The sequence below is a fragment of the Sinohyriopsis cumingii genome, chromosome 8 (genome assembly GCF_028554795.1).
Source record: "Sinohyriopsis cumingii isolate HCF-2022 chromosome 8, ASM2855479v2, whole genome shotgun sequence".
NCBI classification, from domain to species: Eukaryota; Metazoa; Mollusca; class Bivalvia; order Unionida; family Unionidae; genus Sinohyriopsis; species Sinohyriopsis cumingii.
In genome coordinates this window covers 98,906,394-98,924,562 of record NC_142968.1, presented here as the reverse complement: position 1 = coordinate 98,924,562, position 18,169 = coordinate 98,906,394, and the positions used below count along the sequence as shown (strand labels likewise).

Here is an 18,169-nt window from a genome sequence, read left to right as displayed (position 1 = left end):
CGCTCCTTGTGACCATACCGCAACTTGTATTGCAAGTTCACATTTTCATCCTTGCTGAAACCATCCATTCTTATAGACATTAATACACCTGCCGGCATCCCATGGTATTGCTCCTCTTGATTTAACAAGCGTTGTGGAAGTAATACCTTCCACATAGCTTGCATTGTGAAATGATGCTGATGCCATCGTTTGCAAACGTTTCCGATACATGCTTTATCTGTGGACACTAGCACGAATACAGATTCATAAATCAGAAAATCAGAACAATCTTGTACTGCAAGATGTTGCATTTTAGCTCCATCATGTAGAGAAAAGAGCTTTGTTAATTTGAATCACTGCTTGAATTTGCGGAAGAAAGGCTGCTACGTATATAAGTCTTTGAATAATTGTATTCAAGGTTTTTGTGTCATTTGGAGGAGCTTAAACAGTTGGCACATATTTAACTGTGTTTTTAATCCATATGACTGACATTTTGGTTGTCAGATGTCACGGTGGGTCTTGGCTGCTCATGTAGGCGCTTGAATATGACCATCACATCTATTTGCACGGCCAATATTTTCCAATCTGATCCGATGCTGACGAAAACAGCTAAAACTGAGACCGTCACTATGCAATAATTACACTAGGTGATTGGAAATATTGTCTTGGTCCAGAAATGATCCGTTGCCAACATGTTTCGGGTAATTTTCGTCCAATGCTCACACACCCGTCCCTCTTTGCCATTCCAGTTATGGGCAATATCCTGTGTAAAACTAAAATCACTAGGTCTTTGGACGATTATTGCTTATCATAATCAAATCCCTCCAGTAGTAACCAACCACCCTGCAATAGACGGAGAAACATTCCAAAACTCCACAGAAGACAGTCTGCTGCCGTATCTTCCCTAACGTCCGCTCCGATGTGATGAGGCTGCAACCTCTCCGTCAGATAGCAGGTTCAATGCTACAATGATTATGAAAACTAATCTTTGTTTTGTTACATAAAAACTGGAATAGTAGTGGATCCATAAATACGGGTAGATCATAGATTAAGGATTTTAGAGCGAGTAATGCTGACAATAAGAGAACTAATATTGTTTCTCTATCAGGTGCATCCTAATATCGCAGTGTAATAATTTAATGGATGTATTTGATATAGGATGACAGAATACGAATAGGTATGGCTCCCATACATAATAAACAACCACGTTAATGTGATATATGGGTTAATTATATAGTTAATCAAGCTGAGCGAATACGAGTGGCTCTGTCGTCATAATAATTGTTCTGAATAGCATTGTCCAAGAGTTTATTTATCAAAGGTTTTGTGCAGTAGCCTATGTGATCATGATTACCTCCTGGTTATAAGACATTTGTTCAGACAAATATCACTGACCGAGTCAGACTTTTAGTCGACCAGAATGATGGTAATGTATCAGACGGTATATGTCCAACACATAACTTGTTACAAAATAAAAGAAAATGCATATTAGATCCAATTGAAAACCACGAGATATATATCAACAAAGTGCAGGTCTGCAATCCCGGAATGCGGATCATGTTTTGAGAATCTGTAATCTCCACTATTAAGAGCCCATTAAACTGGTGTTTTCTCAAACGCTCAGAAACTGACCATGATGAGTTCGGTGGACTGTGTTAATAGATGCTACTAAAACACTCTTACTGTGCTCGGATAAATCAGGGTTCGGGGAGAAAGGCAGCATAAATAAAAGCATTGGCACCGACACTGCCGTCGGAAAATAAATTACGCTGTTTTCAGTACGTACCACGGCAAATATAAATACATTCCAATAACTAACTCTTAATACCATCCTATAAATTTTAGGTTAAACGATTATGTTTTCAATGACCTCTGTTGACCAAAAATTCGGATTATTAATAATCTGGATACAGTGAGTTGAAAACAATCATTGATTAGTGGCTCTGCATTATCAGTAGGAGCCTTGCTGACGACTTTGAAGCAAAAACTTCGCAAACTAACCTTTGTGCGAAAATCATCTGGAGCGCCTGTGTAATTATTATCACGTGTTACCATTTATTGCCTATGATCTGCTTTCTATACATAATTTGCCTTCTTCAAAAGTGTGAATCTGATTCGAATTGTGATGTCAATTTTTCAATAATTTTTAGAGTTGTCATTATCGTTATCGGCTTCTTTTTTACGTATATTTACTTATGTATCATTGACATGGTGTTGTTTCAACGCTGCTGGAAACAAACCTTTTAACAACGTCAAAGTTGATGTAGAACCCAGCAGCAACTACCGTTGTACAAATTAATACATTCACATGGAACTGGGTATGGATACAATTCTGGTTTCTCTAAAACGTTTCGTACATTCAAAATGTCGCTTGTATGGACTGTATACACGCGTCTGGTCTCTGTCTGTCTGTCTGTCTGTCTGTCTCTCTCTCTCTCTCTCTCTCTCTCTCTCTCTCTCTATATATATATATATATATATATATATATATATATATATATATATATATATAATAACATGTCTGTTCTCTGTTCTCAGCGTCCCTTTTCATTTCCTGTATCTTGATATATGTGTGAGGGTTGTATGTCTGTATATAACTTTCCATTCATTAAAACAAGACGTTTGTCTTTTTCCTCGCCACGTTTTTGTTTTAACTCTACAATATGACATATGTTTCCGATCCTATCAGGAAGAGCGATTCAAATCTAAAATTCCCAGTTAGGACAAATAATTGTCATTCGAATTATGATTTCAACTCATATGTTTGAGATGCAGTGATTATATGTTCTATTGTTCTATACACATATTCCAGCATGCCACATTCATTAACACATTACTCTCGTCTTGTGGGCAGTAAAGCAGCGCCTGAACGCAACCTACATGATTTCGATTCGTTAAAGAGCCGTGATACTAATCGGGATACGTTAGATTAGTCAAATTCAGTCATAGAGGATCGTGCATTTCTTGATGACGGAATAATGGCAAAGGTTTTGTAAAACTATTAAACAGTTTCATCATAAAATATATTAGACGGAAAACGCTGTATTTTAGCTGTTAATATACACTAACGCATGATTAGCCTGGTGCAGCCACAGACAGACGTGGATATGTCCCCATTACCATTAGATCTTGTCCTTTGCTACCTTGCAGTATATACTGTCACAGAAGGAAGAACCGTAACAGGCATAGTCGGACGAAATACATCTTTATCTTTTATTTTCAACAATATAAATGGAGATATTATCGAAATACAGCATAACGCTTCTGACTTTGTTGTTGTTTGGCCAGATACTAATACTCTTTTAGACAATCAACAACCACACCGAATCAGTGTTGTGATAGGTAACAAAACTGCGTCCAATACAGTAACTGTGACCATATTCATTTTGAACTTAACGAAAAATGACGCCGGGATTTACAGTACGATGCGTCGATTGAATCGAACGGAAATCTTGGACAGAGTTCTTCTAGAAACGATTGGTTTGTAGCTGCTTAAAATAGAAATAACCGCTGACACATTAGTAACCCAGGTCATGAATTAAATGAGCTTACCTGCCATAAAAGCGAACCAAGTTCCCTGTGCCATCATTTTTCTCATTACATGTAATAGAAAATATAGACGATACGCATGAAAAACAGTGTTGAAAATATTATCAATGGCCTGGTCCACTAAACATTGGAGTGTTGCCAATGAGCTGGATAAATTAACATTTTAGAAATTATGAAATCTTGCATGAATAAACTCAAAATATAATGTTTGACATATTAAAAATATTTTAAATCCTAATATTCAGATTGGATGGCTCTGTTAATATTTGCATTTTCTGTCAGGCTGAATTCGCGGAAGATGTTTACTATTGATACGATTCTATGATATTAAACGAAATAAGAGAAAGAAAACAAAACCGGCAAGATTAGTACAACTGAACCAATAATTCATTTCAAAATAATACATAACGTGCTCTGTTACATTTTGCTCTAGGTTACGTTTTGCAGCTCGCCAACTGTAATGGACAACCAAAAGAATAAAAGGTCAGTCCAAAAGTATGGGTGTGGTTGGAGTGTCGGGTTTGAGGGATATAACGCATACATGCGCTTTTAGTAACACTTAGAGGATTCAAGGCTGGATAACATAATCCAGGCTTTCAAGAAGAACAAATTCTCCCCATAATCAGCCTTGTACGACACCAAATCCACTACTCGGGAACAATTGATTTGACCCAAATTCCAGATCAGATGTGAAAAGGAGTCAAATACTCAACTTACGATGGTTGAACAGGACGTAAGCAACATATGGTGCCTGCTAAGACATACACAGACAGGCAGATAAAGCATTCTCTACCATCTTGTGCATATAAATGCAGAGTAATACGAAAGTCGAGCTAGTTAAGCAATTATCTTGTCAAGCAATGACACTTTGTAGTTTTCCACATATAAAAGAGCTTGGGGTTCATGCCATTTTCCATTATTTTGAAGTATGTGATTGTTTCTCCTTGCAGATGAAACGTTGGTACCAAATATAGAAATAGTTCCAAGTCATAGTTTGGACTCAACCTTGGTTTTAAAGTGTAAAGTGTCCAGTACGTCAACAAGGACATTCTTTTGGAGTCTTAATGGATCTCTGTTAGAAAACCACAACAGATATTTTCAAAACGACACATTTCTGTACATCAGGAATGTAACAGCTGACGACAAGTACAACTTATACACATGTAAGGAGCCCGGAAGTAAACTTGAAAGTGATCCGTATAATATACAAATGTGTAAGTTGATCTTGTTTGTCTTTGGATTGTAAAATCAGCTGCCGCATTAGACAATTCATTTAACAAGCAAACTCGATATAATAATCTCTAATATTTGCTCTTCGACTACTTTGATAGACTAATTTTTATCCTGTCATCATTTGCTTCTCATATTACGGAATGTTTAAGTGATCTGCTAAACATCAGCTGTTTTAAAAAATAGTGTTTAATGTATTTCCGGAAACTTAATTCTGGATATGAGTTTACATACTGATAGTGATACATTTCACAACTTTGACGGGTATGACAATTTATGTTAAATGAATGTGACTACTACTAGTACGACTAGTATCACAGCAGCAGCAACGACAATAATAATAATAATAATGATAATAATAATCCATTTGATACGTTTTATTACCAGAGACTGGGCATGATAGTTTATAACCACTAGTTGTTGAAGTAGAGAATTCAGAAAATACTGATTCTTGTGATACTCTGTCAAAGGATAATGTTGTCCTTAATTAAAAAGTTATCTATAATATATGAAAGTATAATGTATATGGTCCTTAAATCATGACGGTTTTCCACAATTTTGAGTAGTGTTTCAGTGCTGAAAACATCGATTAGCAACTAAGAGTTTTATACAAGGAATACGTTGGGTATATGAAACGTTATGATTATTGAGCACTATGCAAGACATTTCTTTGCTAGTGGACAGAGTGTCAGTGAATCCCGCCCCCCCCCCCCCCCGCCGCCCCAATGTACTTCCCGTGCGCCACTACGCACTTTCAGATTCTGATTATATAGTTATTACATGCCATGTTTGTTTTAATGTTTTAATATGTTGTTCATGCGCTTGAAACATGTACTTCCAATCACATAGATCTTTCAAATAGAATGCCTCTAGGCGAATCGATAATAACGGGTTCGGTCAAAAACGGACTAGAGGATAAGTTTGTCAGTCACTTTGGCGTTGTCAAGAAACATATGGATTATTCGGGTACTGGTGATTGAATATGTGGTTGGGTAGTGTTCTACACCATTCGGAAAAATTTGGTAGCATACAAATGCATAGCGACACTAGCAGAGTCAGACACAGGCACATCGATGACGGCGCACTTTGCATCGCATTAAACGGATAAAGCCCTCCTGTCATTTCGACAAGGTCGAGTGATTTTTCGTGTCTGATCAGTGTCTCCCAACTAATCGTTATTAGTTTTCTAAGGGAGGATTCAAATAAGTTTATTCATATTTCATCACCTGTTACAAACTCATTACAACATTTCTGGATCTATTTGGCGATTATCTATTTGGTGAGTTTAAACTGAGCCTATTTTTGACCAGCGGTCAACCAATGCAACACCCATCCTGCATAAAACCCTATGAGCCTCAAATGATTCTTCGGTATACTGAAAACCGCTAACAAAATAATGATCGTGATAATATATATAGTCAGGCAACGTCTTCAACAACTTGGGGCAGGATCCACGTATTCGCAACCATCATTAAATAACGAAACTTCATATGTGTAGGATACTACCAAATGTTTATCCATGTATTTTTTCCAACATGGTATTGGTATGAGTTTCATAGCAACCTAAAAGCCCATGGATTTTAAAATATAATATACCTACTTCGATGCAGAATGCACTGCATTTAAGGCGTACACGCTGGTTACAGCTTTTGCTATAATAACAAAGCTGCCGATAAGATTTACAATATATTTGAATGGACAAGGTACTACGGCAACCCTATTTCAGGACATTCAGTGATGGCTTGACCAAACTGTGTAAAAATTCTTAAAATTATTTTAAAGAAGGTAATTGCAATATAGTTTTATCAACATATCTAAGAACCTTTGTTTATGTGCTTTAAAACATAATGTATATGTGCAATGTGTTTTCTATATGAATCAAGTCTAAAACGACATTGAGTTACATAAATAGTTCTCCGGAAAAGTGCATGTGAGATAAACATTCAAACGTATCTGAAGATAGTAAGATTTTATGAATCTAGCTGTTAAAATATGTATCAGTACGGAGAAAATGTGACAATTTAAAACAAAAAAACAGTATTCTGAAATAAATTCCAAATAATCCTAATACAATATCCAAGAATTTCCAAGAATTTTGAATATTTCGAATCAATTCAAGTAGTCTTAAATGTCCTGATATACCAATGATTCAATACATACTGTCTTTGAATGAATTCACAAAAATCCAAAATAATGTATTAATCCAAAGTCATTGAACAGTATATGAATTTCAATGAATAATTGTAATAAATTCGTCCTCTGGAATGATTCTAATAACCTCAATAGAGTTCGTGGGTCAGCTTCATACATGTACTTATTTATACTTGACATACGACGCAATTGAATATTCTGGAAACTTAATCCTTCCCAGTGGACGATTCCATTAACTCTCAAACAAGGATACACCTTAACTTCAAATTATATCAAACATCTGGTTTACAATTACAATAATGCACAACTTCTGGTATGAAAAACAGTCATGAGAAAACCCAGGTACGAAATTATAAATGAATATAAACCAAGATAAAGATATTGTTTATTCTGATCGCCACCTAAAACTGATTCACTCCAGGTATTATTCCAAGATCTAAGAGAGTATATAAAAGTTTACTAAGCTAACGAATATTGTCAAAGTATATTGTATGATTGATAAACAATTCAAAGGAGAAAATGTGATTTCGTCAGACTAAATTAAGTAGGCCTTGCGTTAGAAGGAAAGGGGCATAGATGCAATGAAAAAGAACAAATCTACACGGTGAGTAGCTAGAGTATATGTTTCACAATGGCAACATAATTGATATGAAGTCGCATTCTCGAAGTTCTAACCAAAAAACAAGGTCGTGTTTTCCTCAACGGAAAATATAAAGAAATTGTGACACATGTAAACCAATAAATAGGTGCATTTTGGAATATGTGCCCGTGTATATAACTGCAAATAGAGATACCCTGTAAAGAAATAATTTGCTTTTCAAAATTGGTTTTCAGACAAGAAAGCATTAGATGAATTATCTTCCCCAGGCATTATTTTAAAATCAGTGTTGGTTCCGATATTTCTTTCTACAATTGTAATGGTATTAGACAGACCATTTTATCAACATGTATTTCTTAATAAGGCAAGCATTTCGTACATTTTTCACTTTTTCAGGGATTGATCACTTCACTACCAAAGCATCTACCCTGAAAGAGGATACAACAGGTAACCTCTCTCGCTCTCTCTCTGTGTCTCTGTCTCTCTCTCTCTCTGTCTCTCTCTGTCTGTCTGTCTGTCTGTCTGTCTGTCTCTCTCTCTCTCTCTCTCTCTCTCTCTCTATATATATATATATATATATATATATATATATAATAATTAAAAATAATAAAATAACGATGATAAGTGCACGTTTCCTATAAATTAACTGGAAAGGAAACAATACTGGTTTACTAAATTCATCTGTTATTATTTCTTCTTCAAATGTTTTAGTATCTAACGATACTCATTTGGGACCGCACCCTTAGCCTAGTGGTTAGAGCGTTCAACTCGGATGCCGGAGGTCGCGGTTTCAAGCCATGGCCGAGATATAACAAAGACTTATAAAAATGGTACAAACATCGGCCTCGTCTTGCGCTTAGCATTAAGAGATTAGTGTTAGGACTGGTCGGCCTGGTGTCAGGTTAACGTGACTGGGTGGGACATCATGCTATATGTCTGCGGCATGATGCCCCAGTGCTACAGGTCATTAAAAACTGCCACATTGCAGACATCTTAGCGATATGACTGAACATTATTTTAAAGCTACGTTAAACATAAAATACAATACACACACAGACTCAAATGAATTGTAATGTCTCCCAAGGTTTGGAGACAGATCGACAGTTGGCTGATTAGTGTCCAAACAACAATTCAGACTATTTAATTCTACAAAAGGTTTCGTATTCCACCCCCACCCCCAAGGCTAGCACAGCCAGTCTGGTATTTTCGCGACAGGCAAAACATTTAATAATAAAACAATTTTTTTCAGACTATATATATATATATATATATATATATATATATATATATATATATATATATATATATATATAATCGACAGGTATTTACATTGTTTCTTTCAGGAACCAAACACTTCATGACACAAACCTTGAGGAAGAAAGAAGATACAGAGGGTAATTATATAGCAAATAAAACTACTTTCCATTTTCTTTTTGTTTTTACAGTACTCTCAGTGATTCTGTAAACAATAATGTATTGGAAATTGTATGCCTTCATGACTGGAACTACTTGTCGTTCAAAATTACCCTAAAAGCTATTTATACAACCAACATTCTTGCAGTATGCTACGAAACTGATATAAAATCATCCATACATTTTTTTTAATTTACCCTCTATTACAGTTGAACAAATCTTAGTGCATGATAATTCATGGCTAGGTTTCTGCATTTCTTATGTAGTGGTTATCTATAATCAGGAAACAGAGGACTTTTGTAGTGAAGATGCATTGCGTATGTAACCCAGAGCGCTACTTGGCAGATTATTTTTGACAAACTCATGAACTATTTCTTGCTTTTCCCTTCTGGAAGACCAGGATTGTACCTTGACACAGATCGAATGGGAAGGGGAATAATTGATTAACACCTCATAGGTTACGAAATCTATATTGAGTATTACTTTACAACAATTCCATACAGCCAAAATATTAGCCGTATGAGCAGTAATTATCTTTTAACAATGAAGAAGTCCTTTACAATATACACTTTCTCTTTTTTAAGGGATATATAATTACATGACGACGGATGATGCCCCACGAGTGGATGCAGAAGGTACTGTGTAAATGACTCTGAAGCAGTCCATCTCTAAGTTTTTTTATTTCACTGATCTTACTTTGGCAGTCCTTCTAGTGTGTCTTGCTTTTTATGTTCTTGTTCAATTTAATTGAATGTTTAATGCACAAACTTACGATATTATCATAGGCGATATGTAATGAATAGATTCAAATGAAATGTGTTAGTATATGGTCGATTCCCGAAAGGAAACGTTTCGAAACACTTAAAGAACTTTTTTTACGGCTATCGTGATCTATAGTTTAATAAGCATCTGATATATACTTTAAAACAATACTCATTGTTATAATTCTTTGGCAGATGTTGCATTGCTCTGAAAAATCTTGATATAGTCTTGATATATTCAAGGCAAATAAACAATATCACAAAATCATGTGTCTGGTTACGTATAAACTCCCATCCCTGATCAAAGACTGCACTGTTTCGTTTTTGATAGTTTTCGCCATCAAGGGATATGGCCGTAATGTATAAATAATCTCTACCTTCTGACCTATTTACGTAATGACAAATACCAACAACAACATATCCTTCAAAGTATAGTCTAGTACCATCATCAATAATGCTAGATTAAATTGTATCAATAAATTATCTTTAAACATCCATACAACTATCTTCCTTTTACGAACTCAATTATAAATATGAATGTTGTTTTATACCTTGCTATTCTACAGTTTATGCTTGAACTGAGATGTACAAGGCATTTTAAAGTCATGCTAGAGTGACAACTGGAGACATTTCAATTTTCGGTGCGAAACATATTTCATTCCTTTGAATTATCGTAATATCACACAAATCACAGTTTTAAAAAAAGGTTGAAGTCGTTTCTACCTGGTGTTCCACCAGTCCCATATTGGAACCATCTGTATTGTGTATGTATGCAATGTCATGCCAAAAGAAATACATTTTTCAACCTAGACAATATTATTTGTATGCAGTTCTTCTGAGTGGTTATTCTTATATTACGTGTTTAGGCTCAAATAAACAGAAACACAAGAAAGAGTGAAAACAACAAGCTTTGAAAAATATAACAAATAATTTATTTCCCTGGAAAAATACTGTAAAATTGAAAATATATGAGAACTTACAGTTTCCAGAATCAAATCCGAAAATAATACAATAATAATCCACGAGTAAAAGTTTTGAAGTCCTAACATCGAAATGTTCTAATGATTCCAAGTTCGAATCCCGACGAAGAATCCAAGATGGAAGGCGATGAAGTATGCTCTAGCCTGGACTGTGTTGACGTCTACAGTTCCTTGTACAAAAACAATAATTTATCCTCCGGTTTTGGAAATTCAAATAATATTTGCAAAAAAAAGTCCCTTTTCAAGAGTTATGTTCGAAGACAATAATATTTCCAGAAAAAGAAACTAATCTCAAAGAGTCAAAATAATCTGAAGAAAAATTAACATATAACTCAAAAACTCAATACTGGTCACAACAGAAGAAAACCACTTGACATCAAGTCCTTAAAAGTCCAGACTCTGAGATCTCTCTCTCTCTCTCTCTCAACATCACTTTTAATACTAAGTATTTCGCAATTTCGGAAATGCCTAATTGCGAAATAGAGGATATCGTGATCATGTTTACATGTAACGGTTACATAGTTCCTGTATATCCTTGATAAGAATCAATCATTTTACTCCTATAAAAAGTTGTTTACTTGGCCCTCAATCAAGGCCAGGAACTATAGGAACTATATCAAAAATGGAAACAAGTGTTGCTATTGTTGGGTATCTAAGGAATAACTCAGGTCAAACTGAATTTTCTGGAAAATATCAAATTCCTAGTAAAAAGCAAAAGAGAAAATTATCTTTTATTTTTTCTTTCCTAGAGGAAAGTAGAAATACTGATTCCTAACCAGAGACTGAACGACATCAATACGGACTTCATACGAAATAACATTTAAATAATCGCTTCACCTCTGCAGCTACACGTGCCAAACATACACCAAAGTAATGTCTGAAGCTATTATACGAATACATTTTGTGATATACCCTTGTCAGTGCCGCTAATGAGTACATGTGTACTTAATGCTATAGTATCCCAAACGGCAGAAATAGTACGGGAGACACAATCTTGTATCATCCTCTTATCTATCACATTATTTTATGAAGCACAGTCAATAGTAATGAAGAAAGATAGAAAACATTATAATCAGGGAAATTATACAATCAGCTATGAGTGTTTTACATAACCTTACATAATTGGTCTTCCTCGTATTTGCATGAGTTTCTTCCACTACCATAAGAAGAGATAAGTAAATATTTCTGTAGGGACCGCCAGTTATTAAAATCTATATTATATGGGTTAGAACTATCAATTTTTCATTTGTTGGTACATTAAAAGGTATATATGACAAGATGTGGAAAATGCATCAATTTGTAGTTCACCAGGGGCGAACAAATGCCTAACAAATTATGCAATCAATACCCGGTTATATACGCAGTTGCTTAATACCTTTACAAAACTCTCGCATATTAACTTCCTCGTGCAAATGGCGCTTTTAAACAACGATCTCATCTCAAATCACTCATTTAATAACCAATGACGCTAATTTCGATTATGGTACAGTTTTCAAAATTTGAAATATTTGCACCCATTTATCACCTAATAATTAAAGTTCCGATTTATAGCAAAGTCATCGGTAAGTTAATAAAACAACTAAAAAGGTATAACATTTTATTGTTTGATGTATTAACTTCCCAACTGTTGTTTTATACTGACATATATGTGTCCAGGTCTTATATTTCATTCATATATTTTTCTATCAAATTGTTTTATTCTGTTTGTGCAACACTGTAAATACTCCGGTTACTTATTTTATACATTTTGTACTGCTACGTGTAGGAATTGATTATTTCATGAACTATAACCTTAAGAAGCTGCGAGATTATTCGTCTCAATTATGTGAATAATACTTGGCACATTAGGATAGTAAGTTTCTATAGCGAATGAAAAAAGAAACGGGTTCATTTCAGATGCAAGTACTTTTTCCAAAGGGGTTCCAACCGAAAGATATTTGCTGTTTATTATCTTCGGAATGGGAACTATTTTAGCTGCTGCTTTTCTCGCCTTTCGGCGGCACAAGGAAGGAATTTGGTAATTAACATTTTCTATTTTTATAACATGTATTACATCATGAAAAATATACACATACAACTTTGCGTTATGCAAATAAACAAGTCTTCTCTAAATACACATATATATGTATGAGTGCATATGTTTGATTTATTGTGATTTAAATAAGCTAACCGTAGGAAAACAATGATAATCACTATCTACATTATTCGCGATATATATATATATATATATATATATATATATATATATATATATATATATATATATATATATATATATATATATATATATATATAATATGTCAATAGCCAAAACAAAAATACTTTTAACCTTTCTGCTTATTAGTCACTAGCTGACCTATAATTGTTAAAAAAAGAAAGAAATGTCTGAGATAACATTTACGATTACTTTAATTGATATAAAATCAATAAATGGCGATATAGTTCCATCCATTTTTAGGTTGATATAAATCTACGTACACACATTATATTCCGGCAAGTTAAACTCATCTTGTAGAAACATTTTTTTTTCAGCATAAACAAAGAAGTAAAATGTCTAAACTTTCACATCTCTTATGTGGATATTGTTCTTATATTTCTGTTTGTGTTGAGTTTGAGAAAGACTCAGGGTCGAAAGCGCTCAGACTGGCTAGAAACTGGTCACTTCAATTCATTTGCATTATTCAATCCCTGACACAGATTATTCCATCCTAGATCCAATGCACTTGACATGATATATAATCGTACAGGTTCAATGGTATTAATTTAATTGGTTGCAAAAGTTGCACGCATATCTATATATATATATATATATATATATATATATATATATATATATATATATATATATATATATATATATATTCATTCTAGCTTGCGTGTTGGCAGAGGTTCAAATGTCAATGAAGTGTCCGACAGTGATGACGAGAACGAAGATGTACAAGAGGTAAACCAGGCTGGAAAATATTGGACAATTGTAAGCAATGCAAAAGGTAAAATGAGCACTGCCGTTGAAACGGACATTGAATTACAGAGAGAAACACTACTGGTTTTACCAGATGAAGTCCCTAAGAATAGTGAATCAGAAGACTCAATGAGATCCGATGACATCTACGTTAGTCAGGATGCAGCTGGATACTTTAATCCAATCAGCTCAAGTACGATGGAATTCAATGACTACATCCATCCAATTCACTCAAATCCTTTGAATACATATTTTACAGCAGAGGTTTCAGATTCTCAGATTTGGAATGTGAATATGAGCATGCGCAGAGACGTGAAGTCGATATCTATCTGAGCCACTTAAGTGATGTTGCATGCTGTTACAATCCATTTGAGCATCATTAGTATTGTTCTATAGATTGTTTCATGGATATTTGATGAAAGGTTAAGAATATTTGTTGTTTTCGTCAGTAAAGGCAGCGCAAAGTCTAGAAGGACAATACAAGCTTTAACGTATTCAGCTCTGTACTTTTATCTTAGAACAATACAGTGAACAGGAATGACCAGACTGTCTTCATTAAGGTCTCTCAACAAAGAGATTAGATTAAATTGTGTAAATCAAATTTATCTGTGACCAAACTATGCAATACCTTAACTGATTGTTTTATACTTTGCAGTCAACATGGTACCTAACATAAAGTTTAAGAATAATTGCTTAGCTGAGTTTGTAATTAGTTTACTGTCTTCATCATAATTACATAATAATAGAGAAACCATATGCGAATTTGAATCGATGTATTACCTCTTAGCATCCATTCCACGAGACAAAATGAAACATTTAACGAAGTCATTAACCAATCATTTTAATTTAAATATACAGTTGAAGAATTACAGAATAAATGAAATTCTCAAGTGCTTGCTCATAGAATCTTTGCAAATTCATTCTTTAAATTGCTGTGAATATGTAACTTTCCTGAATGAGGAAAGAAGAGAACTTGTTGGGTCAAACCTGAATAATCATCCCATAACCTTAATATTTGTAGATAAAAATGACCCACCTTAAAATGAATTAAGGAGAACCTTTGAAAATCTTACTCAAGTATTTTCTCATAATAGTAACAATCTGGATAGTTAAATAAACGTTGTTCCTAATCTGCAATCAATAATAGATTACTGGCTTGGTGTTAACATATTCTGTGTCGAATTTCAATATGCCTCTTCTTTCTAAACCGCTTAAACGTTAGTCAGCTGTATAATGAGAAATATCAAGGAAACTTCATTTTATATGGCTAACAAGCGTGTTAATGCGATGACGTTTAATCATCCGTTGTCGTGCCGTTTTGGTGAATATATCTTTAAAACGTTTAGCTTCAGTATATGTTTGGCACTGAGTGCTTTATATGATAGAGATTTGTTATCATATGTACACATATTTACAACTGTTGATTCTCGAGTGTTTATTGTAGCATTCAATTTAAAATACTTGAGATTGTTTTAAACAAGTGCATGATGAAGGACTGCATGGAGGGATAATTCTATCAATTATAAAAGCCGGTTTCAACCGTGTATACCTTAGTTTGTGATGCTTTAACAATTAATATAACTTTGCATATACACTATGGACGATAATCTTACAATGTGGAGAAGTCGGACAAATTAAATCACCATGTTGTTCATTATAAGAACGTTTATATAATATTTTTCTCCATGAACACGACAAAATACTTCACAAATATTTGAAATAAATAAGAACATAACAGTGACTTCCACAAAATATGGTAAAAATCTCCCGTGGATGCATGCATTCTTAACATTATATGCACATTATTTAAAGTTATAGATAACAAATGATGCCAGCTTATCGTTTTGGAACGTATTGTCTTTGAGCAATGTTCATGCATTTGATTTTTGCATGTTTGTTGGTGATTTGTTTTCAGAATACATGTAAACCCTTTCAGAGACCACTATTATTAATTGGTATATGATAATCCCTGTGCTTATTTCCATTTTGCATCCCCTGAATAGGCATTGTATTAGATAGGTATAGATGGTATATTCCTTCTCTTGTTCTTTAATACATGCTAGTATTTCTCATTATTCACGTTTCACTTGTCAAAAGAGGGGTCTTTATTTGTTTATCGGTTATGTGTATGTAACTGATGACTATTCTCTACCATTTTGCATTATTGCAGTGTTCTATAAATGCGATTGACAATTTGATTGCGGATCATGTAATGAAATACATGTAAGCTTTCAGCCGTCCTTTCATATAAATTCAATCACACGACTTCTATTACGATTTATCTCATCTAAGATAACGCCAATACATATTAATTTATATCTTCAATGAATTGAAATTTGGAAAACATTATCTAGTACAATCGTTTGAATTACACAAAACTGAATCGAGACAGGATCCATGTTTTCTACTCCGATTTTGTTTTGCCCAATTACCTTATACCTATTGTGTAACAAAATAAAAGGTTTTCTCTAGTGACATCTTTATTTAATATAGCATTAGGCTGTTCGTTTTCTCCGAAGAACAGCACCAGCCACGGCTTATAAACATGTATTTAGTACTTGGTTGGCCTTTACTGAGGCGGTAACAACACATATTTTCGTAAGAAGGAATAGTTACGTTTAAAATAATTAAATGCCAAAATTATTGCTGTAGTGTCAGATTGTACAACCTGGTAGTGTTAGATTTTACAACCACGTTGAGAGGCACTTTGCAACGTATTTTATTTGGTTAATAATAGATAAAAAATTAATACTACGTAAGACGAAAAGCAGTCATTGAATATTTTATTATACGTTCCTAGACTATATTGCACATGGAAGCAAAAAAACAAAATGTAAAACTATACAGAGACATTGTGTTAAATATTTCCATTGTTAGGTTTCTGCATCAATTTATGAGTCATTTTAAGTTTGTTTGGCACAGTTTTGTTTCTCACTATTTATCACTCTGTTGTTTTCGATGAATATTGATCTTGTCACTTTATTGCTTTCATATTTTACGGATATTGTTCTTTGATAGTACCATCTTCGATTTACTATTTATGATTTAAACAATGCCTTCTAGTGACATCTGTTCGTCAAACGTGTGTCATGCTCTACATGACTAAGATAGCGATTTTGACATCCGTAACAATGTTTTGCCATCAGTAGGCACTATTATGTTGACAATGCATTTGTCAAAACATATTATTAAACCATTATCGTTCTTATGTTATGTATATTTAATATGCTTTGTTTCCTAGATCTTATTTTAATTAATTATATGATATGGGTAATTGTATTTTGAACTTTACCTTGTCCAAACCAAGTTCATTTTCTCCCGGATATGTATTATTAATTTTAGTTTTGTGAACAATATGTTTATCTCAGTCTGAGGCTAGAACATTGGAATTTCCCCACAGAATGAATAGTTTGCCTGACATTTATATTAATCTTGTAGTAACAGATCTTCTAATTATCCCTATGATTTTTATCTTATCAACATTTGGAACCTTCCAGGGAGTAATGTTTCATTAGTTAGTATCTTTTTCTTTTGAAAAATGCTATTTGTGTTCTGGAGTAAAGTAGGAGATTGCATAATGTAGTTTTTCTTGAAATTATTAATTCGTGTTTTAAGATCTGAGCAGATTCAGCTGTATTATTGTTGTGTCCATTATTTCATTTTGGCTGGAATTTATTTACTCAAATTATTTAATTCAAGTGATTCTTGTCTGGAAATCTAAAGTGCTGGAAAATAATATTCTTTGAAATAGAGACGTGGATTTATAATGAATTTTCAAATAAGTATATATTCTTGGATTGTATTATTGTGATCCAATATAAGACTGTTGACACATCAGCACAACACGTGTAACCACAGTAACCTCAACATACCCAGCTTTTGATTTTTTTAGAATATCACTAAAGTTTATTCATAAATTTAATCATTAGGACTTGTTTTAGAAACTCTATGACTATTTCACACTTATTTGGCAATAATGTGGGCTCCTTTTACATTTTGTATTCATGGGAAATAAATTATTTGTTGAACTTTGCAAAGCTTTTTTCTTTTCACTCTTTCCTATTACTTAATTTAAGACTCTACAGTCGTAAATGTTACAACCATCTTGTCGATATCATTTATTCACTTCCTCTATGTCTTCCTCAGTCTCTAATACACTGTATTCTTGGTCTGTATTTTCTCCTTTTAGGACTTTTTCTATGCGCGAGTATTTAGAAGTCCAGATTCACTTTAAGATAATGTTAATTTCAATGTTATTGTCGAATTCTACAAGCTAGATCACGGTCACCATGTGTATAGCGTTTGAACATACTAAATTTCCAAATGTAGTTGTCCTGATTATATAGTACGAAAATATTGTATGCATCGTTTGTGAAATCGATTCCCCAGGAAGAGTTATATTTTGCATGATCGTCATAGAAAATATGGTGTGCATCGTTAGTATCATATGGTCATGTTGCTTCAAACAGAGACAGGTGAGAACAGAGTTATTTTCCGTAAAACTTGGTACACATAGTCCGGTGCATATATTATTTCCATCATGTGT

The 18,169-nt window shown here is 33.8% G+C and overlaps 1 protein-coding gene across 1 annotated transcript; it reads left to right on the top strand.

Annotated features, from left to right (window-relative positions):
- The first annotated feature begins 2,759 nt into the window (after positions 1-2,759).
- Positions 2,760-17,654, top strand: LOC149794221 (uncharacterized). Its single transcript, XM_089966545.1, has 7 exons — positions 2,760-3,459; positions 4,479-4,742; positions 7,904-7,954; positions 8,851-8,901; positions 9,505-9,555; positions 12,558-12,678; positions 13,533-17,654. Exons 1-7 carry the CDS (start codon positions 3,051-3,053, stop codon positions 13,954-13,956), a joined length of 1,371 nt encoding a protein of 456 aa, XP_089822671.1. The 5' UTR covers positions 2,760-3,050; the 3' UTR covers positions 13,957-17,654.
- The last annotated feature ends 515 nt before the right edge of the window (positions 17,655-18,169 follow it).

Bases quoted from the DNA above. Each gene is read 5' to 3' on its own strand.
- LOC149794221 (XM_089966545.1), top strand. From the start codon at position 3,051: ATGATTAGCCTGGTGCAGCCACAGACAGACGTGGATATGTCCCCATTA. The intron at 9,556-12,557 runs GTACTGTGTAAA...GGTTCATTTCAG, and splicing joins CCCACGAGTGGATGCAGAAG to ATGCAAGTACTTTTTCCAAA. The intron at 12,679-13,532 runs GTAATTAACATT...TATTCATTCTAG, and splicing joins CGGCACAAGGAAGGAATTTG to CTTGCGTGTTGGCAGAGGTT.